The sequence below is a fragment of the Mytilus trossulus genome, chromosome 1 (genome assembly GCF_036588685.1).
Source record: "Mytilus trossulus isolate FHL-02 chromosome 1, PNRI_Mtr1.1.1.hap1, whole genome shotgun sequence".
Classification (NCBI taxonomy): Eukaryota; Metazoa; Mollusca; class Bivalvia; order Mytilida; family Mytilidae; genus Mytilus; species Mytilus trossulus.
In genome coordinates, this window is record NC_086373.1 from 92,693,509 (window position 1) to 92,721,086 (window position 27,578).

The 27,578-nt window shown below is 31.5% G+C and overlaps 1 protein-coding gene across 1 annotated transcript; it reads right to left on the reverse strand.

Annotated features, from left to right (window-relative positions):
- Positions 1 to 7,034: 7,034 nt before the first annotated feature.
- Positions 7,035 to 27,578, reverse strand: LOC134690929 (adiponectin receptor protein-like). Its single transcript, XM_063551104.1, has 7 exons — positions 27,449 to 27,578; positions 12,456 to 12,675; positions 11,490 to 11,787; positions 10,466 to 10,646; positions 9,767 to 9,954; positions 7,980 to 8,173; positions 7,035 to 7,454 (listed from the first exon to the last, which is right to left on the reverse strand). Exons 2-7 carry the CDS (start codon positions 12,642 to 12,644, stop codon positions 7,326 to 7,328), a joined length of 1,179 nt encoding a protein of 392 aa, XP_063407174.1. The 5' UTR covers positions 12,645 to 12,675; positions 27,449 to 27,578; the 3' UTR covers positions 7,035 to 7,325.

Below are 27,578 nucleotides of genomic sequence, written 5' to 3' on the forward strand. Positions count from 1 at the left end.
TGCACAGTCTGAAATGTCCTACATGCTTTACTACCAGTAATTTCATTTTGATAGCCAGAAATATAAAGTTTTACTACAAGTATCACATTTAATAACTTATCATGATCCAAGAAAATGTGATCAAGGTCTGATAAACCAAGCCAGAAATGCATGTACACCTTACATTCTATACATTGAATATTGTTGACTAATTGACTTATTGCTTATAGTTTATAAGAAACAGATGAACCTATGAAAGCTTTATATTAACCAATGCATGAATATGAGGTCAAGGTCAGATGAACCCTTCCAGACAAACATACACTTTACAATCATTTTATCTAATAGACAGACTTAAAATTAACCAATGAACATGAAAAATAAAATGTGGTTAAGGTCAGATGATACCTGCATGCGAACTGTGCAAGATATGCACATACTAAATATAGATCTATTGTTTAAGAGAAATTAAAAGTTTCAAAAAACTTAACTTTTAATTCATATTCACTGAACCATGGAAATGAGGACAAGGGCAAATGACATATGACAGATTGAAACTTAATAACATGAGGCATCTATACACAAAGAAGGATGCATCCAGTTATATTTTCGAAAATATTTAGGTTTTAAGTAATTTGTTAACACTGCCACAGCCAGATCACTATCCCTAGTTCAAGCTTTCTGTGACTAAAGTCATATTCTAAACCATTGATATTAAGTATGCTTCTGAGCGTGTATCCAGGATTTGATGAAGGTTGGTCAAGATGCATACAAGTTTCTTCATAGGGGGTAATGGTAAAGTTTTCTTCTGTTGCTCAGTCGATATCGTTTACTTGGATATGTATGATGGCTCATTTCGACGCCGAGACATTTTCACATTTGGTTATAATTTTGGGTTAAGAAATGAGATTTCTTTTTTCGTAAATTAGCAAACCCCGAGTATCCTTTGTGAAGCGGCTCCTCATGGTAAAAAATACCATTTTTAACACAAGAAGTTGTTAGAAATTTAATACTTTGAAAACATTTATAGCTCCATAGTTTTAACACATTTATTCTGTGTTCCTCTACTTTCTAAATTAACACAAGTGGTTCAGCTCAGTCATTTGCTTATCAAGAAATGTGTCAAATATCACTACACGACTTTTGAGTGCCTCATTTCAAGGTGCATTAGGGATATTGTTCCAAGTGTGGGCGTCTCCTACAAACTGAGAGCAAGAGGACCAAATTTTCTCAAAGAATTGGTTTTAATTTTTTTCTCCAATAAATTACTTGTGTTTAGGGGAGGGACTCAAGTAGTGGGTATCATATATAGTCTCTAAAGAACCTGCGTTGCTCACCTTGGTCAATGTGCATCTTCAATGATTGACATAAGTCACACATTTGTGGACTGAAATAAAATTCATGACCAGTCTATTTACTGTTGATCTTGTGATGCTGATCCTTTTTTATGTTTACAGTTTTTCATTTTTTTCTTTCTTCTGGCAAAAAACACAACAAAGGGTCTTTTACTGCAATCACTCCTATGAAGAGTCTACAAAATATTTCAGCAAAATCTTACTTATTTGTAGATCTTGTGAAGTTATCTAGCTGGTCATTTTTGACTAATTCTCTTATAGTTTTCATGATAACAGGCAAACTAACCATGTCATGTTATTTGTGTGTCTGTCCCAAGTCATGAGCATGTAATTCAGAGGTTGTCATTTTTTCTGTAAATCATATTTATTTTACGTTTTTAGTTGTGTACATGAATTAGGCCATACATATTCTCTATTGGAATGTTTTGCATTTGTCATGTGTCATTTTACAGCTAACAATGTGGTATGAATTTTGTTCATTGTTGAAGGCGTTAGTGTGATCTTTAGTTGTAAACTTCTACTTTATTTGGTCTCAGGTTGAGAGTTGTCTTATTGGCAATCATACCACATCTTCTTATTTCTATATAAGGGCATTGCAGTATACCCTTTGCTTTGTGAGTCGAGTGCATAATTTTATGCTCATAATAAAAATATTAATATAATAATAATAATTATAATAGTCTATCACAGTTTATGTGGTGTTATGTGAATTAATACTGTAAATTAAAAGTTATTGCGATTTTTTAAGATTGGAGATGAATGCAATATTTATAATGCGAATTCAGGAAAAGCTGCACACAGATCATCATTATATGCATCAGATATATCATTACATGCATCAGATATATCATTATATGCATCAGATATATCATTATATGCATCAGATATATCATTATATGCATCAGATATATCATTATATGCATCAGTTATATCATTATATGCACCAGATATATCATTATATGCATCAGTTATATCATTATATGCATCAGATATATCATTATATGCATCAGATATATCATTATATGCATCAGATATATCATTATATGCATCAGTTATATCATTATATGCACCAGATATATATCATTATATGCATCAGATATATCATTATATGCATCAGATATATCATTATATGCATCAGATATATCATTATATGCATCAGATATATCATTATATGCATCAGATATATCATTATATGCACCAGATATATCATTATATGCATCAGATATATCATTATATGCATCAGATATATCATTATATGCATCAGATATATCATTATATGCATCAGTTATATCATTATATGCATCAGATATATCATTATATGCACCAGATATATCATTATATGCATCAGATATATCATTATATGCATCAGATATATCATTATATGCATCAGATATATCATTATATTCATCAGATATATCATTATATGCATTAGATATATCATTATATGCATCAGATATATCATTATATGCATCAGATATATCATTATATGCATCAGATATATCATTATATGCATCAGATATATCATTATATGCACCAGATATCAGAATGCTAGTTCTTATTATTAGGATTCCTTCCAATTCCCATTATTTTGCATTAATAAAAACCTCACAATAATTTCTGAATTTACAGTATTCATTTATGGAATTCATAATTTTTTTTGCTGATATTTAGCATTAAAAAGAACAACTCAAGCGTTTTATAGGAATTTAATTATAAAATACAATGAATATCAACATATCTGTATATCTCTTATCTACAAAAAACAACATCACTACAATTAGAAAACAAAAGAAATTTTGGCAACTGCGATTTCTTTCAAATGTCATTAATGTACATGTCTTTTATCATCTGGTCAAGCTATTTCCACCACTGAAAAATTCTAAAAGGTCAAATTTTGATCATTTCCTTTCAATTGGTATAGTCAAATTAACTTCCTGTTTTATCCAAGTTTTTCCTGATTTTAGAGTTTTTTTTCTATTTCTTTACAGTCAAATGACTGTCCATTATCCTACACTTTTTGTAATATCTTTATTCAAAGGGAGATAATCTCAATATTTTCCTTTTTCACAGATAAATATATTAGTTATTTAAAAAATTCACTGTAGAAACAATGAAACTAATGATTCTAAAATATTCAGATGATACATTAAAATTGATCTTCTGCTTTGTCTCAATTATTTCAACATGTCAGCATTAATCTGTGACAAACCACTCTACACATATGATTCCTGAGATGTTTATGAATATCAATAAATTTCACACACATCAAATAAAAAATCATCAAACTTAGCAATGTTTCAAATGAAAATCTTTCAAATTACAACACATCTGAATATTGTTTGAATTGTCAGTTTGAATTGATGTTATCAAAATTTTAAGGTATTCCTGCATAACAAGATTAACAATTCAAGCACAGAAGAAAGTTTGTTTGCATAACAATTAAGTATTTATTTGTTTGCATTACAATTGCAAGTATTTATTAACTGTATTTTGGTCAAATATTTGCAGACCTCAGCCATGATTATGCAGTTGTCAGACATCTAAATTTGCTACAAGAATAAAAGCACAATATAAAGTCATTCCTTAATCTTAGGTTTATTATGGCTTGAAATTATATTGATAATGATGAAAGGCTGATAAAAAACACATACACATATTTTCAAATGAATCTAGAACCCAAATGCATTAAAAGTAGTGACATGATCTGTACTTTTCGATATACAAAGCATAACCTTCAATTTTTTCATTATCTCCTGTTCTCAAATTGACAAAATAAACTTTTGATTTCACTACAATCACATACACATATCACAATGATCTACGAATGCATAAACCTGTTTATATTACAAATATAACAGACACAAAAATCTTATCACTATAAAGTCACAATTTGTTTTATAAATCAAAGTTTCGATAAAATTTGTAATTCAAATACCATCCTGTGAAGTATTCCTTGTGCATGGATGTTTATCTCTCTCACTATATCAGATTGTTGAAGAAGTTATTAATTAGTCAATTTACATTTCAATTAAAAAGTGCTGATGTAACATATTTGGACCCAGATTAACATTGTTTAAGATCATCAATTGCAAACATAATGCTGACATACTAACGTATATCTTGTGACAAACAATACTGAATGACAAAAAGAAAACATGAAAACATAAGTATGATTTTCAATTTAAACAAGGTAAAAATAAGAACCATTATGCTTCGGGTTATTGGACATTTAATTTTTAAACCATCAATATATAATTCCCCATTTATTTAATCAATCAAATCTATGAACTCAAATATATTGATACAATTTTTGAAAACAATGTGAGGAGGTCATTATCAATAATTTTGTAGAATCTGTTTAAGTTTACATGTCTCTCCTTCATTTATAGAAGTCACTTCAATAATGGAAAGGCTGAAATCTATGTTGCTCTGGAAAATTGTGGTACTCAACTTTGACTTTTTCAACGAGTTTTAAATATCTTATCCTACGTTTCTTTTCATAATATTAAAATTGTCAACATAGAATTATTATTTGGCAAATAATAGTCAGCAAACTAGCTTCTTTGTAAAGAAGTCGTTTCATATTATGAAAACAAATATTAAGCACTTTAAATTGGATTTTTAAATTTCAAAAAAGTTAATTGACTTGTGTATATACAAATATATGAGGAAAACACAAAATGATAAAATAAAATTAGCTGACTAAATAAACTTGTTCTTGGCAATTAATATTTACATACATCATTTTCCTTATCAATTCTTATATTGTACATGTATCAAAAGATTTTGGAATAACCTCTATTATTTACTGACAATTATACTGACAATCAAAATTAGAAATGTTCAGATCTATAGAGTTCATTTAGTAGTCTTTTCATTTGTATATCAGAAGTCATTATTTAGCATGTTCCATATAACAACATCATGAAACTAGAGGCTCTAAAGAGCCTGTGTCGCTCACCTTGGTCTATGTGCATATTAAACAAAGGACACAAATGGATTCATGACAAAATTGTATTTTGGTGATGGTGATGTGTTTGAAGTTCTTACTTTACTGAACGATTTTGCTTCTTACAATTATATCTATCATGAACTTTGCCCATTAGTAACAGAGAACTATATTTGGTAAAAATTTACATAAATTTACCAAATTAATGAAAATTGTTAAAAATTGACTATAAAGGGCAATAACTCCTTAAGGGGTCAATTGACCATTTAGGTCATGTTGACTTATTTGTAGATCTTACTTTGCTGAACATTATTGCTGTTTACAGTTTATCGCTATCTATAATAGTATTCAAGATAACCAAAAACGGCAAAATTTCTTTAAAAATTACCAATTGGAGGGCAGCAACCCAACAACCAGTTGTCCAATTCATCTGAAAAATTCAGGGCAGATAGATATTGACTTGATTAACAATTTAACTTCTTGTCAGATTTGCTCTAGATGCTTTGGTTTCATAGTTATAAGCAAAAAACTGCATTTTACCCCTATGTTCTATTTTTAGCCGTGGCGGCCATCTTGGTTGAATGGCCAGGTCATCGGACACATTTTTCAAACTAGATACCCCAAAAATGATTGTGGCCTAGTAGTTTCAGTGGAGATTTTGTAAAAGATTACTTAGATTTATGAAAAATGGTTAAAGATTGACTATAAAGGGCAATAACTCCTAAAGGGGTCAACTGACCATTTTGGTCATGTTGACTTATTTGTAGATCTTACTTTGCTGAACATTATTGCTGTTTACAATTTATCTCTATCTATAATAATATTCAAGATAATAACCAAAAACAGCAAAATTTCCTCAAAATTACCAATTCAGGGGCGGCAACCCAACAACCGATTGACCGATTCATCTGAAAATTTCAGGGCAGATAGTTCTTGACCTGATAAACATTTTTATCCCATGTCAGATTTCCTCAAAATGCTTTGGTTTTTGAGTTATAAGCCAAAAACTGCATTTTACCCCTTTGTTCTATTTTTAGCCGTGGCGGCCATCTTGGTTGGTTGACCAGGTCACGCCACACATTTTTTAAACTAGATACCCCAAAGATGATTGTGGTCAAGTTTGGATTAATTTGGCCAAGTAGTTTCAGAGGAGAAGATTTTTGTAAAAGATTACTTTAATTAACGAAAAATGGTTAAAAATTGACTATAAAGGGCAATAACTCCTAAACGGGTCAACTGACCATTTTAGTCATGTTGACTTATTTGTAGATTTACTTTGCTGAACATTATTGCTGTTTACAGTTTATCTCTAACTATAATAATATTCAAGATAATAACCAAAAACAGCAAAATTTCTTCAAAATTACCAATTCAGGGGCAGCAACCCAACAACCGATTGACCGATTCATCTGAAAATTTCAGGGCAGATAGATCTTGACCTGATAAACATTTTTACCCCATGTCAGATTTGCTCTAAATGCTTTGGTTTTTGAGTTATAAGCCAAAAACTGCATTTTACCCCTATGTTCTATTTTTAGCCGTGGCGGCCATCTTGGTTGGTTGACCGGGTCACGCCACACATTTTTTAAACTAGATACCCCAATGATGATTGTGGCCAAGTTTGGTTTGATTTGGCCCAGTAGTTTCAGAGGAGAAGATTTTTGTAAAAGTTAACGACGACGACGACGGACGACGGACGCCAAGTGATGAGAAAAGCTCACTTGGCCCTTCGGGCCAGGTGAGCTAAAAAATGTAGTAAATTGAATCAAAATAAGCTTTTCCTTGTTTAATACAGTAAAATTATTCATAATGTATTCATATTCACTACATTAATGTTTAGAAGAGTATAAAACAACTAAACTGTACAATATAATAAATAATGATATGTGTCCTCAGTGTTGAATCTAAGTGGAAACAATAAAACATAACATCGTGTAACCACTCATCTAAGGAGGGCCAGGAACAAACACTAGAATCTGTATCACACCAGTCAGAAACTCTCGTATAACATTTCCCCTTATTATACAATCCTCTGCTTATATCTAACTACTAATATCTGTAGCTAGACAATCTCCAAGTGTTAGACGGTAACTAGCAATCTGTGTTATACCATGGTAATGAACAAACGCTGCAGCCAGAACAAACATATGAAATATCTGATGACTCTGACACTAAAAAATAGAAAAAAAGATCATAAGAATTGATCAAACTTAAAATCTACTTCTGATTTTAATTTGTGAAACAGATTTTTTAGGTCATGTAAACCTTGTAAATACAAAAATATACATCAGATGATTGTCTTGACTTGACATTGATAAACATTGGTTTTCTTCAAATATGTCATTTTTTTATAGAAATAGTAAATAGTTACAACTGATAAGTTGGTGAAGTTATGGTAAAGAAATCTGTCATTATCAATTTTGGTAAACTTGCATTTGTTATACTGAAAAAGGGCTCAGTAGTTGTGGCACACTATTTTCCTGTTGCATAACATAACACATTTCGATCTATCAATCAAATAATTCTTTGGCAAGAAACCCTGTAAACACTTAAGTTTTGCTTGAATTTTCATTTAACTTTATAATAGACAAATCTTGAAAATTAAAACTACACATTTCAGTGAAAATATTGCCAAATGAGGCCCATTTTTAAACCATATATTTAAACAGTAATTAATATATTCACTAGTAACTTACCCAAATGTCAAATTTTCCTGGATATATTCTTTCTGGCACTCTGAATGCATAAATGAGCGCCCCCACAATATACAGTACAGCCATCAGACAAAGCCAGCCTAGCGAGGCATTGTTCACAGCTTGGTCAAACCCATCAGATATAACAAAATGTAAGGCTGGAATCACTCCACTTAATCCAAGTGCTATAAACATTCCTGTAAACAAAAACAAACTATGCCATAAAAACTTTATCTAACAGTGTACAATTATGATATTGGTAAATAATGTTGGTATCTAGCAGTATATAATGATAAAATTGGCAAACAATGATTGTATCTAGCAGTGAACAACGATGATATTGGCAAACAATGATTGTATCTAGCAGTGTACACTGTTAATATTGGCAAACAATGATTGTATCTAGCAGTCTGTACTGATGATATTGGCAAACAATGTTGGTATCTAGCAGTGTACACTGATGATATTGGCAAACGATAATGATATCTAGCAGTGTTCAATGATGATATTGGCAAACAATGTTGATATCTAGCAGTGTTCAATGATGATATTGACAAACAATGATTGTATCTAGCAGTATACACTGATGATATTGGCAAACAATGATTGTATCTTACAGTGTACAAAAATGATATCTAGCAGTGTACAATGATGATATTGGCAAACGATAATGATATCTAGCAGTGTACAATGATGATATTGGCAAAGTATAATGATATCTAGCAGTGTTCAATGATGATATTGGCAAACAGTAATGATATCTAGCAGTGTTCAATGATGATATTGGCAAACGTTACTGAAATCTAGCAGTGTGCAATGATGTTATTGGCAAACAATAATGATATCTAGCAGTGTTCAATGATATTATTGGCAAAAGATCTAGCAGTGTTCAATGATGATATTGGCAAATGATAATGATATCTAGCAGTGTTCAATGATGTTATTGGCAAACGATTATGATATCTAGCAGTGTTCAATGATGATATTGGCAAAAGATAATGATATCTAGCAGTGTTTAATGATAATATTGGCAAACAATGACCGTATAAAGCAGTGTTCAATGATGATATTGGCAAAAGATAATGATATCTAGCAGTGTTCAATGATGATATTGGCAAACGATAATGATATCTGGCAGTGTTCAATGATGATATTGGCAAACAATAATGATATCTAGCAGTGTTTAATGATAATATTTGCAAACTATAATGATATCTAGCAGTGTTCAATGATGACATTGGCAACAATTATGATATCAAGCAGTGTTCAATGATGGTATTAGCAAAATATGATGATATCTAGCAGTGTTCAATGATGATATTGGCAAAGGATAATGATATCTAGCAGTGTTTAATGATAATATTGGCAAACAATGAATGTATAAAGCAGTGTACAATGATAATACATGTATTGGTAGACAATAATCATATGTAGCAGTGTTCAGATAATATTGGCAATCAATTATCACAAATCTTATCAGTAAACAGTTCATGTAAACATGCTTAACAAGTGGCCACATAAATATATGTCAAATCAAAATATTGAACTCCTTTTTCCCTCAATTGAAAAACTGCCTTTTTTTGTTTGATGGAAACTATAAAAAAGCTTAAAACAGGAAAATGGATTATTGGAGGACAGAATTTATGATTTTCTCTTCATTATTTTTTGTATTTGCAAACTTTTTGTTTTCTAAATTATATGTTCCTGATGTAAATCAGTGCAAAGAATATCAGACTTAAACTTGAAAAATAATAATTTTCTTGCATCACTTAATTATTGTTTGTTATTACCTGCTCTTATTCCTCTGAATTGTGGCTCCCTGAACTTATCAAAGAGAGAAACAACAATACAGATAGTTCCTAGAACAAAGATCAGTACCAAGTAGGCAATTTTCGGTACAAGACGACAGTAAAAACTGTAGTACAGCCAAGGTACAAATGATCCCATGGTCAGTATGGCAATTCCACAATAGTCCAACCTACAAAACATAAAAACTTTGTGAACAAATATTAGGTTGTTAGTTGGTTGTTTATTTTGCAACTGCCGTTATAAATTAATGATAACATGATTCTAGAATTGTAAGTTACACCAGTAAAATGTAAACATGATCTGTGTATTGTGGTAATAGGCATTGTGTATAAGTCAAGTTTTATAACATTTGGTTGAGGCAAACTAAAGTTAGAGAACAGGGAAAAAAATATTCAGCAATTTCAAATGGTGTATATCTTAAAATTATCATAAAATGCACATCCTACATTTATAACAAATCTATTTTCTTTTTTGTAGATCACAGTTAAAACATTTTCTACCATGTGAGAAGAGGAAGAATTTTTGATGGGAGTTTTCCAATTTTTTTATTCATCTTATAGGAAATTGGTCCCGACAATAACAATTTTCCTTATGTTATAAGTTTGCTGGATTGTAGTCTTCTTGACGTATTACTCACAATATTTTTTTGAATGATATCTAAACAAGCATGTTATACTTACTTGTTAAACAGCTTGCCAACTTTCTCTGAATGATTAAACACTGTGTGAAACAGCCATGAAAATCCTAAACACAAAATTGCACCAGCAAAGAATGCAGAGAAAACAGCCTTTTCCTGCCACTGGATCTCTACAGATGGACGAGTTAAGAAATATCCGGCTATCCCCATGAAAGCTATCATACCTAAACAAAATTGTAATGTTATAAACATTAGAATAAATATTTTCTTAAGTATTCTGACATATATTAGTAATAATATACAATCCGTTTATGATCTATGGGAAAGGAGATCAGTCAAACTAAGCCTGCTGAAACCATACATTCATTCTTGACACCTAATATAGTTGACCTTTTACTAGCAGATTCTGAGAAACAGGATTACTTTGTGACGAACACTTAACGTTGACCAATGAACCAAGTCAGGAGCCTGTATTTTAGGTAGTTGTGATTTATTCATGTCTGTCATATTTGTTTTTTTGTGAATCGTTTTTGGCCATTATATTTCTCAATTGAATTGTTCCATACCTTTCATGTCATGGCCTTTTAAAGCAGACCCAACAGTATTGATTTTTTTCATTGTTGAAAGACTTATGGTTGTCTATAGTATAATTGTTTATTTAGACTTCATTCTAACTTTTTTGGATAGCTGTCTCATTGGCAATCATACACATCTCCTTATCTTTATATGAAAATGATGTCAAAGTCAAATAAACTTTGGTCAAACAAACAAGTGTATCTTTATCTATTCTATGTACTGAATATAGTTAACCTAAACCTAATTGCTTTTGAGAAATATGGACCTAATAAAGACATTGGTCGTATTCATACAAAAAAAATGGTATCCTCTGTTAATTTTATAGTTGACCTACTACTTATTGAATCTAAGACATGTCTGGACATATTTATTAAAAAAATCAGTTTACCCTGCAAATCTTAGCAACAAGCTTGTCTTTCAAAATTTTTGGAAAAACCTGACAATTTCAAGCAAATAGTAACAACAAATAGTAAATAAAGTATATATATTACCTAACAAATGGGACCATATATTTCCAGTTTCTGTATGAATCCTAAATATAGATTTAAAACATTCTCTAAATGAATTTGTTGGAACTCTATGTCCTTTGTGTAAAAAGTCATTATCTTGCAACCAATCTGGTAGACTATGATGGTTTACCACCCTCCATCCAGCTTCCCATACACGCTTTACAAACTCCTCTGCATGTTCAGCAGCCTTACAAGGTCCAGCTAGGAAGTCAAGTCGTGATGTTTTGTGCTCTACTTCATTTTCCCCTTCTTCTGAGTCAGATGCTTGAGAAAAATGTCTCTGTTAAAAATATAGCAAAAATTAATATATTTTAAATATTAACCCAATTCACCATTTCAGAATCTTATGTATTCTAGGTAATATCTACAAAAGTGTACACCAAAAGGTTTTGATCGGTTTAAAAGGTCCTAAACATTGGAAATTCAATGTAACAACATTTTCATTTTGGTGTAGATAAACAATAGGATTACCCTTAGTCCTTTCAATTCTGACAAGGAAATTATATGCACGTTTTATTTACTGACAATTAAAAAATTTAACCCTTTCTCCAAGGCATGTGTAAGTACACTTATCAGCTTAAATTCGAAAATTAAAAAAAAAACTAAATATTTGGCTCAGGATATGGTCTCTGGATCATAATTGCTTCTGTCCATGTTTCCTACAATTTCATCAAGTTCTGTCAAATTTATCAACCACAGACTGAATGTTGAAGTTGACTACATCGTTGCAAACAGAATGCAGGCGTGCCAAGACTCACTTCCACAATGAAATTATGCAGACTCATAAAAAAACTGACCCCTTTAATCAAATCTCATCCAACTGTACCATTGTATACTAGACAATAACTTTCTTACTTTATCATTCATTGCAACACCCTCAGAAATCCTTTGTGCTTTGAATTAAATGAAGTTTATATTGAGTCACTCAGAGTGTGAAAAATATTTTACCTCTCTGCGTTTAAGAAGCTTTCCTTTTTCTGACTTAGTAAAAGCTTCTTTGACATGTGAAGCATTGGAGTTGAGATCTTCTGATACATCTGATTCGTAGGCGATGTCAATTTCTGGTACTGTCAACGGCTGTGAAACAATAGGAGATGGATCTACGACAGCTGCATCTATTACAGCTATAGAAGCCATTACAATGTTTCAATTACTATCTTCTTTTAATCTGCAACATCAAAAGAAATCAATAGTTTAATTACATTTATTCTAACATATGCCTCATTAATTTTTCATTGAAAATCATTTTCTATTTCAAGTATATCGTGAGTTTTTTCTATACTGTGAAAGTCCTAACTGCCCAAGTACATGTACTAGTATATATCTGGTGACTTCTGGTCAATCGACTTTTGGAGCAACAACAATACAGATAATGGTCATATAATGCTGAGTTCACACGTAATTCGAATTCAATTCGCATTAACTAATTCGAATTAGTTTAATTCGCATTCGAAACGTTTCACGTCCAAACGACGTTGACTTTCAGTTTGAATTATCAAAAGCATATTTCTAATGCGAATTGGCTAATTCGAATCAAAAAAGAAGAGTGTGTGATCGTGATTAGCGAATTTCGATTCGCATTCGATTCGAATTAAATTCGAATTAAATGTACGTGTGAACGAGGCATCAATATCACTGACTATAAAATTAAGACAAGAACATGTACATGCTATGGACAAGCAATCTAAAGATTTTACTGTATTACACCATGTCAACTTCAGATATATATGGTTTACAGGAAAGTAACAAAATAAATGAAATGAAGTGAAAGAAATAAAATACCTTTTAGTAAGAAGGTGATAAATGTTAATCAATGACTATTCATTTTGCTATTGTAAATACATGTATGTTACAAACAATATTGATATATAAATATATTTATTACAAATTTGTCATCTTATTTTTATTTCATTTGCCATAAGATATCAGATTTTTTTTGGGGTTAATTTTGGTCAACTTGTGTTGTTAGATTGCTGAATCTTTGAACCCATGTTTTATAAGATTACATATAACTTGTTCATTATGCATTCATATGTATATCTTCACGAAAATATTAAGCATATTTACACATCATGACATGATTTCAAATGAACAATATGAGAAATACAGATATATAAAATCACCTCTACCATATATTTTGGCAATATTGATTATGTCATCTAAAGGCCCTAGTGGAATAGGCAAACAAGAATGCTTATTATTTAAGTTTTTTTATGTATGAACCAAAAACTCCATTTTATCTTCATGTTCTATGTTTAGCAACAACACCAGTATCTTGATGGATCAAATTCCTGATACAATTTTTGAACTTAATAACCCATCAACTCAAACACCCTTGTGAAATTTTGCCCAGTAGTTTCACAGGAGAATTTTATAAAGTTTATGATGACAGACTTTAAGTGATGGCAACAGCTCACATGGCTTACAGGCCCCAGGTGAATTAAAACAATATGCATAGTAAAAGTGCAGCAGCCAATATCTCAGAACAATAAATATTAAATTACAAAACTTAAAGGCTATAATCATGAGAACAAACTGACAGGAGAGAGCCAGACTAACAGGGCATTGTACGAAAAGTACTACATAAAAAAAACACAGTTACACACAAATAAAAAATAATAAAAACAACTGAAAGTTCAAGTCCATAGTAATTATAATATGTTAATAAATTATATACATGAAAAAATCAAATAAAAAACCCTACCAGTTGTCATTAACCAGTTAAATATAGCTAGTGTTGAACAGGCACAATGTGATTGAACTTTAAAAGGTACAAGTTGGACTGCACTTTTAGATGTAAATGTTTCTGGACTTAGTACCTATACATGTACATGTATATACTGAAGTGGATTGAGAATCTCCTTGATTAGATGTACATGATAATGAAAATAAAATCCCCATATTTCCTCTGAAAAGGACTTGTTACATGCTAAATTGTGTATTCCATAAATTTTTAAGTACTGTTACAATACACACATATAATATATGTTATCAATTTGTTGTAATTATCTAAATATAAATTTGTATATGCTCTTATTAACCATCAGAAGGTTATAAAACCAAAAAATCTAAAATTGTACTTACAACCTTAAAGTGCAAAGTCCAAACTGATAACCTATTTTTATTCATAAACACCATGCTTGTTATGGTCAATAACTATATGGAAAAACTATGTTAAAAAAAGTGCTTGGATCTGACAATATATTGACATTGTTTATCATGATAATGATAAATATACAAACAAACAACAAAAACTTATTGTTACATGTACATGTAGAAGAAAACACTGTATAATCTATAATACTAAAATTACAAGGTCCAATTTGTCAGCTGTCATCACGTAAAAACGACAAATCCAAGAATTCAACTTTATATATAACTAATATCGGACAATAGTGTTGATTAAAAATTACACTACTCCAGACCCTTTTGTTTTCCACATAATTAATATTGCCAATAATTATCAAATTCCGGGTCGAATCCGATACCGATACCAATATTATAATATATATTCACCTGTTACCTATTACCTTATCTGTACGTTCCGCATCTGACAGGTGCACCACCAAAAGTAATATTTAGGATGCTACATATATTAGACTGGTCATAATCACAGGCTTGACACTACTAAATTCAATCATTGTCAATTTGTTCCCTATTGTAGTAATTTAATTAGTAAGACTTTCTAAGATGACCATACGAATACTAAAAATCTGTAAGGCGTAGTTTTCAATATGTTAGCGGGCATGATGTAAAACAGCGAATCAAAGAGTTCAACTGTATTAATTTTATAACTTATGTAGGACAATGCTGTTGATTAAAAAAATACTCCATTCAAGGACCTTTTGATTTCCAAATAATTAATATTACCAATAATTGATAAGTTCCAGGTCGACAGGTTCAAGCAGAAAGATTTTGAAAGCAGAGAAAACTGTGCATCTTATAATCGGCATGACTTTATCTGATGAAAATACCAATACTACAATAAGACTTACGCATGGTTATATACTTTAATTCAATCACGGACCCGCGATTTCACGGGTGTGTTCTAGTAGGATGTTAAAAATATAACCTGACATTGCCTAACATCCCCTATCAGATAAAGGAGTTTCAAATAATAAAAGCCATTAATCCAAACTACATAATCTAGTTATGTTACTTCAATAAGTATCTGGAATGATAAAAATTTTGTGTAGAAAATATACATTAAAATTTTAACATGGTATTTTGCCCCCTTTTACCATAAAATGTCACAAGGCTTCAAAAGGTACATGTACAATGTATCTGAAATGGGGAAAAAAAACACAAATGTTTGTAAATATTTTTAACACTATTTATTATTCTTGGTGTATCCCTGACCCACTACCACATGAAAATAAGAAACCTAAATCAAATATTGAAAGCAGATACAGTTGTTTAACATAAATAGACCAAAAGTATAGCAAAAGCCATTTAAGGAATCAGAGCTTTATGTCCTAATTTCTGACTCTGGCTCTGTCTATGTCTAGTTATAAATCAAAAGCTTTAAATGTACAATGTTCTAACAACTAAATTACATAACATGCATAGTGGGCCTCTACTGAATCATACTGATATAACGTTCTTGTATATTTGGAGAAAGATACATTTGTATAGAAAAAAATTTGTAAGGGTTCCGCGGAACCCAGTGTCTCGCCTACTTTTGCTGTTCATCACAGGCTCAACAAAAAAGAGGCAAAAAATCAATAAAAACATTCCTCTTGATACTATCCTATGATTGTAAGAAGATTCTGTCAAGTTTGGTAAAAATCTATGATAGTTAATGAATCTAATAAATGTTTTAAAAACTTTAATTGCAGACTGTATGTAATGTTAACTGGAAGAAAATCTAAGTCAATTTAAAAGTAAAAAACAGAAAAAATGGAGTTATCTTTATACAAAATTTACTTCTGGATACTATCTAAGGATCATAAATAAGCTTCTGTCCAAGTTTGGTACAAACCCAAGATAGTTTAAGAAAGTTATTTAAATTCTAAAAACTTTTACCACAGAGTGAATGTAATGTTTCCCTGCAGAAAAACTAAGTCCATTTAAAAGTAAAATACGGAAAAAATGGATTTATTTATTTACAAAATTTGCTTCTGGATACTATCTTATGATCATAAACAAGCTTCTGTCCAAGTTTGGTACAAACCAAGGATAGTTTAAAAAAGTTATTAAAATTCCAAAAACTTTAACCACAGAATGAATGTAATGTTTCCCCGCAGAAAAACTAAGTCCATTTAAAAGTAAATTATGGAAAAAATGGAATTTTATTTTTATAAAAATTACTTCTCGATACTATCTTATGATCATAAACAAGCTTCTGTCCAAGTTTGGTAGAAATCCAGTATAGTTTAAGAAAGTTATTAAAATTTCAAAAACTTTAACCACAGAGTGAATATTTGTGGAGGCCGCCGACGACGACGCCGACGACGGAATGTAGGATCGCTTAGTCTCGCTTTTTCGACTAAAGTCGAAGGCTCGACAAAATTGCACTTGAACACTTGTTATTCAATGTCATCATTCCTAACATTAGAACAATTTTTTTTAAGCAAGGTCAAGCAACTGCCTCCCCTGAATTTTCTGCACCAATTTTTTTTCCAAAGTAATGAAATGAAATATTGACAATATGTACACGAGAACTTGAATTTATATCATAAACAACACAAGTTTACAGTTTAACAGTGTTATCATGATACGTGATATATCTGTCATTGTCCGAATTTTTTATCCATAGTGAACTGTTTCGTTATTTTTTTATTTTTATATTTTCGTGCGGCCGTCCATCTGTTATTCAGTATTCGTACAAGAACACATATGAAACTTTGCCAATTTTGAATAAAACTTAACTATTCACATTTATTTAGGGGCCCAATTAAGCAGAGGAAGATCCCTTTGTATTGTGATTCTTTTATGATATTGGAAATTGGTTACCGGCTGAATCAGCTGTTGGATATTTTTTTTAACGTCTCCCGATCATACTTGAACATTATGGTCAATGCCTTAGTAGTTAAACACTCCAATTCATTGTAGCAGGGGCTTTCTGTTCTAAGTATATACTAGTATAGAAAGTCCCTGGTTGTAGTTATATACATGTCTGTTCAGTTTTAAACAATATTGAAATTCAAGGTCCTCGATAAAAAAAAATATCTTGCGTTCTATGATTTTGCTTTATATGTTTTTTTAACTTACCAGTTTTGTTTCTTACAAAAATATCTTTAAATACAGATAATAATTGTTTGCATAAAAATTGCTTCCAGGATCCAGCAATACTGATGTTTCTTAAAGTAAGGAAATCGAAAGGAAAACAGGTTATTTTTACAGGCCACTGATTTTATTGAGAACAAAATGCACGGTCACATTGTATTTAATGTTAATAATTATAGGGCAAAGTACGGCCTTCAAGACAGAGCCTTTGCTCACCCCTAACAGCAATCTCAGCTTGTTTTTGCATAAAAATTGCTCCCAGGTTCAAGCAATATCGATGTTTCTGAAAGTAAGGAAATCAAAGGAAAACGGTAATTTTTAGCCATTTTACAGAGAGAAAAAAAATCTATAGGGGCCTCAATCGGCGGCCCACAAACCCCTGCCTCCCAGGAATTCGAATCCTAGTTATTGCCCTGGAATGCTTTTATAGAAGAGCTGTAAAAAGTTTTGCGATCATGTATTTCAAACACATACTGTTATAAAAGATCCATGAAAATAAGGTCAAGGTCAAATGAATACTGTCAGAAGGTCTTGTACATATGTCAGGGTTCTCACTAAGGCCATACCTGTCAACCTGTGATGATGAAAATGCAGGTCATGACCTGCATTGAAGAATCAAATCTCAGGTCATAACGCGTACAAACTTTTTCGAGCAGAATTTCAATATTAATGGTATATTTTCTTAAAATTTAAATAAAAAAAAAGATACCAAAACATCAATGCATGTTCACTTGGTTAAGTCATTTTAAATTCTATTAATTTTTTTTTTATTGCACTTTTAAAGATTTTTTTATAAATTTGAGTATCCTGTTTGCTCTTTAAGATTGTGAAATACTTATAGATTATCGTTGATTATCTCAACGAGATTGATTTTCTCGCTTGAGCTGGTACAGCGAAAGTGAGAAAAGCAATCGAGTTGAGATGACCAATGATAATCTGTTTATCGCTATTTTACCTATTTTTTTCAATGTCAATTTCGTTAGCAACACCACGTTGCTTCCTTAGTTTCTAGTGATAATTTTTCCATATCAAGCAAGAAGCATGATATGAAAATTCTCACAAAAAAAGATGAAAGGAAAAATGCACAAAATAGCGATAATACAATATAGAAGGTTTGACATTATTGGCTCTGTAGCATTTAAACACATCCTCTGTTAATTTAATAATAAGAAAATTAGACTATGTTAAAATATAGTAATACAGTTAAAGGAAGTATAAATGTAAAATATAATTTTCAACTATTTTTTTAAAATTGTATAAAGGTATAAAAATATGTATTTGAATTTTATATTTTCATTATTAAATATTTTTCACCTATAAAACGTAAATATAAGGAATAATTTTGAATACTGACAAATAAGGGGAAGTAAATCTTGGTTGAAATATTTTTGTAAACAAATAGAGCAATTTATTTACGACCTAAAGCTAAGGTAATTGGTATTAATTAACAGTGTGTGTTGACACCAAAGCTGTCAAGTGAAGCCATGCACTTAATGGGTCAATTAATTTGAAAGTTTACATAGCTAGTTTAACTTTCTGTTCATGGAAGAATTACGAATTTGCCGGTATTTAAATTGAATATTGCTTATGAAATCAATCTCAAGGCTAAGAAATACGTGAAAAATCGGGTCATTTTCGGAATTCCCGCGTTATATCAATGACCCGGCGGGTGATCCGGGTGATCCCTCAAAATTGTGAAAATCCCGGGTCACACCCGCAGAATACGGGTCAGTTGACAGCTATGACTAAGGCGAGTCCATGAGTCCTGGACTCATCAAAATCTGTCTGGACTCACCATTTTCAAAACTAGTGAGTCCACAGATGCATCAAGATTGAAATATTTTGTATAAACTGAACATAGTTTAACACAAATATCATCATTTAATTTGCAAAAATTTTAAAGTGATCTGAATTTAATGTCATTTCATTGCTCTGTTAGGAAATGGAGACTAAAATATTACACTATATTGCAATAAATCATTTTCTTCTTGCTGTTGTATCATAACATGATCATCATGGCCAAAAATGACTAGTCCCTGGACTCGCCATTAAAAATCCTTAGCGAGAACCCTGCATATGTATTGTCTTGTAACCTTACAATCATTCTATACACCAAATACAATTGACCTTAATGTACATATTAAATATTACTAATAGTAACTTATAACTTGATATGATCACAATACAAATGTACTTTAATACAAATGTAACACTAATCATTGAACCATTAAAATGAGGTCAAAGTCAGATGAACCCTCTCAGACATTAATTTTACATGTTTAACTGTACATGCACTCCTTACAATAATTGTATAGACCAAATACATGTACATGTACTAGTGTTTCCTACAGATGATTTTGGCGTGTAATGGCGCCCTGTTAATTACATATGATACCTTTGTGATTGCCCCCAGGTTAATTATATCATTACAATCAATTACAATGATAAAGACTTCAAAGGTGTTAATAACTAAGTAATTTAATTAGGACAATGTATCTTTTTGTCATAATTTTGATGAATGTGTCAATGAGTGTATTTAGCTTGGGTCGGCATTTTCGATCTCCAAGTTACAATGGAGGAGTGTATAAATGAAGACTTTCATGACTTTAGAATTGAATTTAAGTCATCAAAATAAAACTATGCCGTTACAGAAATGCCTTCCATCTCAACACAGTTAACGCAAACGTGGTGGAAATTAATTTTGGAGTTACTTCCCCTGTTTTAGCTTATTACAAATTTGTGCTCTAAAAATATTATCTAGTACCAAAATAAGGAATAAAGTACCAATTGAATATATATAACATAATAATGTTACCTTAAAGATATTAACTGTCTTTGAACATATTGGAAAAAAAATATTGCAATTTCTACTTGATAATTATACTTTTTATTAGCAATCTACGTTCTAAACATTATCAAATTAGAATTGCTCACAGATTTCATCAATTCCTACCGTGCAATGGCTGTATAGCCAGTAAATGACATTAAAAACTTTGAAATATTATAAAAAATCAAAGTGCTGGATAGCACCTCTGGAAAGTTTGCAACTGTAGCTGTGTATTATTCCAAAAAGGTTATAGACGTGTATTATTTCAAATATGTATTTCATCACAGCTTTGATGTTTTGAACTAAACCATTGTCTCATCAGTAAGGATAAAAAAATCACTTTTTTTATGTTTATCATAAAAAGTTTTGATATTTTCTCATGATTACAACCTTAAGCTGTAGATCTAAAATAATGAAAAATACATTCAGAAAGCTCTGTTAATTTCTTTAAGTACCATGTCAACTTCAAGGGCCTGTGAATTAGTATTTTTCTATTGGTTTAGGTCCTTCATATTTGTTTTTAGTAAATTAACACGCAAGTTTTTTGTTTGTTTGAATTGTTCCACATGTTTCATATCCGGCGGGGCCTTTTAAAGCTCTCTACATGTATATGGTACAAACATTTCTCATTTTTGACAACCTTAATTGTGGCCTATAGTTATTAATACATTTTCATTCTTTGAACTCTTTTGGATAGCATTGGTTCTTTGCAAAAAATACTGCATCCTTACTTATAAATAGTTACAGTAACTTAAATCAATACAACTGTAAAACTAGAGGCTCTAAAGAGCCTGTGTCGCTCACCTTGGTCTATGTGCATATTAAACAAAGGACACAAATGGATTCATGACAAAATTGTATTTTGGTGATGGTGATGTGTTTGAAGTTCTTACTTTACTGAACGATTTTGCTTCTTACAATTATATCTATAATGAACTTTGCCCATTAGTAACAGAAGACTATATTTGGTAAAAATTTACATAAATTTACCAAATTAATGAAAATTGTTAAAAATTGACTATAAAGGGCAATAACTCCTTAAGGGGTCAATTGACCATTTAGGTCATGTTGACTTATTTGTAGATCTTACTTTGCTGAACATTATTGCTGTTTACAGTTTATCGCTATCTATAATAGTATTCAAGATAACCAAAAACGGCAAAACTTCTTTAAAAATTACCAATTGGAGGGCAGCAACCCAACAACCAGTTGTCCAATTCATCTGAAAAATTCAGGGCAGATAGATATTGACTTGATTAACAATTTAACTTCTTGTCAGATTTGCTCTAGATGCTTTGGTTTCATAGTTATAAGCCAAAAACTGCATTTTACCCCTATGTTCTATTTTTAGCCGTGGCGGCCATCTTGGTTGAATGGCCAGGTCATCGGACACATTTTTCAAACTAGATACCCCAAAGATGATTGTGGCCTAGTAGTTTCAGTGGAGATTTTGTAAAAGATTACTTAGATTTATGAAAAATGGTTAAAGATTGACTATAAAGGGCAATAACTCCTAAAGGGGTCAACTGACCATTTTGGTCATGTTGACTTATTTGTAGATCTTACTTTGCTGAACATTATTGCTGTTTACAATTTATCTCTATCTATAATAATATTCAAGATAATAACCAAAAACAGCAAAATTTCCTCAAAATTACCAATTCAGGGGCAGCAACCCAACAACCGATTGACCGATTCATCTGAAAATTTCAGGGCAGATAGATCTTGACCTGATAAACATTTTTATCCCATGTCAGATTTCCTCAAAATGCTTTGGTTTTTGAGTTATAAGCCAAAAACTGCATTTTACCCCTATGTTCTATTTTTAGCGGTGGCGGCCATCTTGGTTGGTTGACCAGGTCACGCCACACATTTTTTAAACTAGATACCCCAAAGATGATTGTGGCCAAGTTTGAATTAATTTGGCCCAGTAGTTTCAGAGGAGAAGATTTTTGTAAAAGATTACTTTAATTTACGAAAAATGGTTAAAAATTGACTATAAAGGGCAATAACTCCTAAACGGGTCAACTGACCATTTTGGTCATGTTGACTTATTTGTAGATCTTACTTTGCTGAACATTATTGCTGTTTACAGTTTATCTCTATCTATAATAATATTCAAGATAATAACCAAAAACAGCAAAATTTCCTCAAAATTACCAATTCAGGGGCAGCAACCCAACAACCGATTGACTGATTCATCTGAAAATTTCAGGGCAGATAGATCTTGACCTGATAAACATTTTTACCCCATGTCAGATTTGCTCTAAATGCTTTGGTTTCTGAGTTATAAGCCAAAAACTGCATTTTACCCCTATGTTCTATTTTTAGCCGTGGCGGCCATCTTGGTTGGTTGACCGGGTCACGCCACACATTTTTTAAACTAGATACCCCAATGATGATTGTGGCCAAGTTTGGTTTGATTTGGCCCAGTAGTTTCAGAGGAGAAGATTTTTGTAAAAGTTAACGACGACGGACGACGACGGACGACGACGGACGACGGACGACGACGACGACGACGGACGCCGGACGCAAAGTGATGGGAATAGCTCACTTGGCCCTTCGGGCCAGGTGAGCTAAAAAGTGAATTTATATTAAAGGCTTTTATCAAAAATAGGGAACATGTCCATGGGACTCAAATGATGCCCTCGTTGGCATTAACGTTATAAACTCAAGAACTGTAAATGTGACACTACCAAAATTTTTACTTGATCTGAATTATGGGTTAATAAACATTGTGTATTCATCCTAATTATACAGTATTGCGCAATAGAATTGTAAGATCTTGACATTTGTTTTCTGTCAAACACCTTTTTGTTATGTCAACATTTTGATCGCGATCCAAATTCAGAGCTGTATCAAGCTTAAATGTTGTGTCCATACTTGTCCCAACTGTTCAACTTCAAGGTTCAACTTCTGCGGTCGTATAAAGCGGTGCCATGTGGAGCATCTGGTTCCATTTAACAAGGCACAACCCTAGAGCAGTAAAAATAAATCCACCAAAATTCAAACTTGATCAGTGTTTGTGGTAATGAGAATTGTGTATAAGTTTCATAACATTTGGTTAAGACAAACTATACTTAGAGAACAGAAACTAAAATTTCCAGCAACTTTTCTTTTTGTAAAGTAGCATTAAACGCTATAGAATGGTAAAAAATACGCAACTTAAATTCAAACTTGACTTGTGAATTGTGGTTATAAGCATTGCGTATCAGTTTCATACAATTTGGTTCAGGGAAACTAAAGTAAGAAAACAGAAACGATTTTTGGAATATACAGAGGTACATAAGTAAGGGAAGAATGTACATACTTACAGAAGAACAAGGATAAAACTCAATACGGTGGGAGCATAACAACAGCAGTATGACCAAAGGAAAAAAAAGTTTATATACGCTAGATTCATAGAATTTTTGTTGTAAGCCATTCGTTTGATATATTATAATTATTATTATGGTAATAATTGCCTCTGTGATTGGATGAAAAAGCAATTGAATTTATATTTAAATAGGGCATGCTATGCACATGTTTGTCTGTAATCTATATAAATTTTGAGGTGAAAATGCAGCCATTTAAGTCAAAGGGTACACATCATCATAATTTCATGAACCTTAATCATTTCTACAGCACTTGTCTTCATACCCTGAGCTATGTTATTCTAAGAAGTAGATGCTGACACTCGGTTGCTTTTAATACGGATGCTATATGATACGAATTTGCGATAATAAACCAGAGGTGGTATGATGTAAATTATTGGAAGAAGACTGAAGAAGAATTGACGTTGGGTCGATGTTTTTCTGCTGTCAGTTTGATCCACTTTAGCATGCTAAACGAGTGAAGGCCCTTATATCCACATTGAAATGTGTTTAAATAACGGAATTAAAAGTTTTCAAATGTTTTTTGGCATCAAAACATTTCGATCGATGTTTCGACAAAAACAATGCATTTATTATTTTTTTTTTATGAAAGCCGGTGGTACCGCATTTACCTGTACTCGTCCCTTAATGAGACATTAGACATATAATTATTGAGTATTTGATATTCTATCACCTGTGTTTTATTTAACAAAACATCATCACTTGTCAATTATCCGACGGCTTGGCAGTCAAAATGACAACTTGCTCTGCATTTTAATCAGTCATTCCCGATTTTTTCGATACTCTCGGGCTTTGACCACGTTTACGTACGTACATAGTAAACAGGTAAAAGTAGAGCTGAAAATGTTCTTTCATGAAATTTTCATGAATGAAACTGACGCAATCTGGCGTAGATTTCTTGTGATTTTCTCTTTATCGTATGGCAGCTCCGCGAAGTAGTGTTCTCATTTTCAAAATGAAGTTAAATTCATCTGAATCGTCGGTGAATATTCAATTCTTTTTTATTAAAGCTGTGTCAAATAAGTAGTTACTCAAAATTTTAAAAGAACCTTCCAAGACACAGAATTCAAACACTAATACTAGTACTAAATTATCTCGGATCAGAATAAATGGCGATAATCTGTCACCATAAGTTTGAGGCCGATGGCTATGGAAAGCAGCAATAGCAAGCTATAGCAAACTTTCCAAAAACCAATAACTTCTTATTGTTGTAATAAAAATTATAATTCTTATATAGATATAATCAAACCATATTCTTTACTAATGGGTAGAGTGCATTTAAACTATAAAAACATAATAAAAATTGTATGTTGATGAAGATGTACTATACATAACTACACAAACAATGACATAAAGACTATAGTTGAAATGCATCTTTATTTAAAAAAACAACAACCTATACAGTAAAAACTGGGACCCTGCCCCTTTTGAATTCTAGCTAGAGCTAGCTAGCTAAATTGTGTTTATTGTTTTAAATATTTCATATATACACTTTTTCTTGTTTAACATTTGTTTTAATGATTGATTACAGATGTATATGTCCTTTTTATAGCATTAAACTAGTATGTTTTAAATGAATCCATTTTATAGAAATTGCCTGTTTATAGTTAGCGCCCTAAAATTGTTGTTCATCGCGCTTAACGTGCCCTCTGAGCTAACAATTACCCTGCCCTTTTTAAAAGCTGCAGGAAACACTATGTACATGTATGGGTATCATATTACTTACAGTATCAGAGAAAGTAAACTATCACAAAAAATATACCATTGACTTATGAACCATGTACATGATGCAAGTGAGGTCTTACAATCAGTATTTTCAAAATATGTTGGTGATTGATTACAAATGTACATTTGGACCTCAATATTGAAGAAACTAACCTATTAATTTATATCTAATGATCAATGATTAAACTTCAACTTTAACTGACCATTAATTATATTACTTATACAACCTAGACCTACATGTACATGTACCTAGCAAATTAAATGAAAACTAAGTTAATCATCAAAAATTATCATTGACCAATTCAATGACCCATGAAAATTGAGGTCAAAGTAAGATAGTTACTCTGTACAACAGTTTGACTTGTACACAACGTGTATTTTGAATATATAAATTATTCTATGTATTTGTAGTACAAATAGTTTTGACTGTAAAATTGGAAAATATTGTAAGTATTCGATTTATTTGCCAGCGTCTGAAAAAAAATTGTATTGTGACCTACATGTATTTTAATTACTTACAAATGTGCATGTGAAACAGACCTCATCCCCTAAACATATATACATGTATAGATGATCATAATCACTGACCAATGAAATTAAATCGTCGATTGTTGCTTGATTTTAGTTGTGACTGACAGTGGCACATATTTCACTTGTATTCAGGTCTTCAGGACAGGAAAATTTTGACAACTAATTATGATGATTCACATTAATTTTTTCCAAAAATAAAAGCAATGATAATTATTTCAGACCTCTGAAGATTCACAATTCACCTTATTTCTGTTCCCCAGCTGACACCAGAATCTGTCTCGCTTGAACTATTAACGTTGTACAACAATAACTTTTCAAGTCTGGCGACAATTATTTTGTTTCATGAAGTAAGTTTTACGACAACCTGTGTGAGGTGCAGTAAAGGTGGACAATTACAATGTAGCATTAAGGTGAAGAAGGATATTTTGACAAATCACAGTAAAATTTTAATCAATTTGACACTTACGATAGCCGAAAAAATTATGGTTTCACGACTGACTGTAATGGTCTTTCCTTACCACATGAATATGTGTGACATGACAAGCGAGTGGTTTTCATGGGCATCATGTTAACTATTCAAGTTCATGCTTTTTCAGGCATGCCTCATATGAGGGTGGTAATGGGGGTACCTTTATGCCGAATAACGGTAAAAATTCTTGCCAAATGCGATTAACAGTAAATTTTGGTGCAATATGATAAATTGTACACTCTCCTTTAGATGCTATAAAATCGAATGATTTTAACAAATCAAGTTAAATTTTTCCAAAAAATGACAGTAACGATAAATATTTCATAACGAAAAGAATATTTTGACTAATCACAGTAAAATTTTGACCAATTTGACACTAACGGTAGCTGAAAATGACCGTTTGATAACTGACGGTAAAGGGCGATACTGCCCTCATCCATGTAGCTGCCTTATTTAAAGTGTGTTTATAGGCCTATTTTGACTATTCTATATTTAATTTGGTTTTTTATCATCTCAAAATTATAGCTGCTGGCATTTTATTTCTCATTTGTTAATAATGGATTGGAACCACTCTTAACATGACTATCCATGAAACAAATAATTTTTTTTGTAATTTGTATCTCCACATTTGACCAAGTTCTCCCCTGAACCTGATTTACATGTACAGCTTTATTCATCCTGTTTTTTACAAATCAAACAACCAGTCAAAATTTATAATTAGAGTAATTTAAAGACACAAGGTGTATACAGCAACCCTACGACACAATGTTGGCCTATCTATACTTACATAATAAATATCAAATATGTAGTGAAGAGCTGTTTTTTATGAGTTATTTAACGTAAACATTGTCTTGTTGACCATTGATCACACGATCACAATATGTGCTGACGTCAGAGGTTTTTGCTATACGATTTAT

What these genes read in the sequence shown, in the direction of transcription:
- LOC134690929 (XM_063551104.1), bottom strand. Translation starts at nt 12,644, where the DNA reads ATGGCTTCTATAGCTGTAATAGATGCAGCTGTCGTAGATCCATCTCCT. An exon ending in TATATGGTCCCATTTGTTAG is followed by an intron (nt 10,647 to 11,489) that starts GTAATATATATA and finishes AATTTTGTTTAG; the next exon opens with GTATGATAGCTTTCATGGGG. An exon ending in ATTCAGAGGAATAAGAGCAG is followed by an intron (nt 8,174 to 9,766) that starts GTAATAACAAAC and finishes TTTTGTTTACAG; the next exon opens with GAATGTTTATAGCACTTGGA.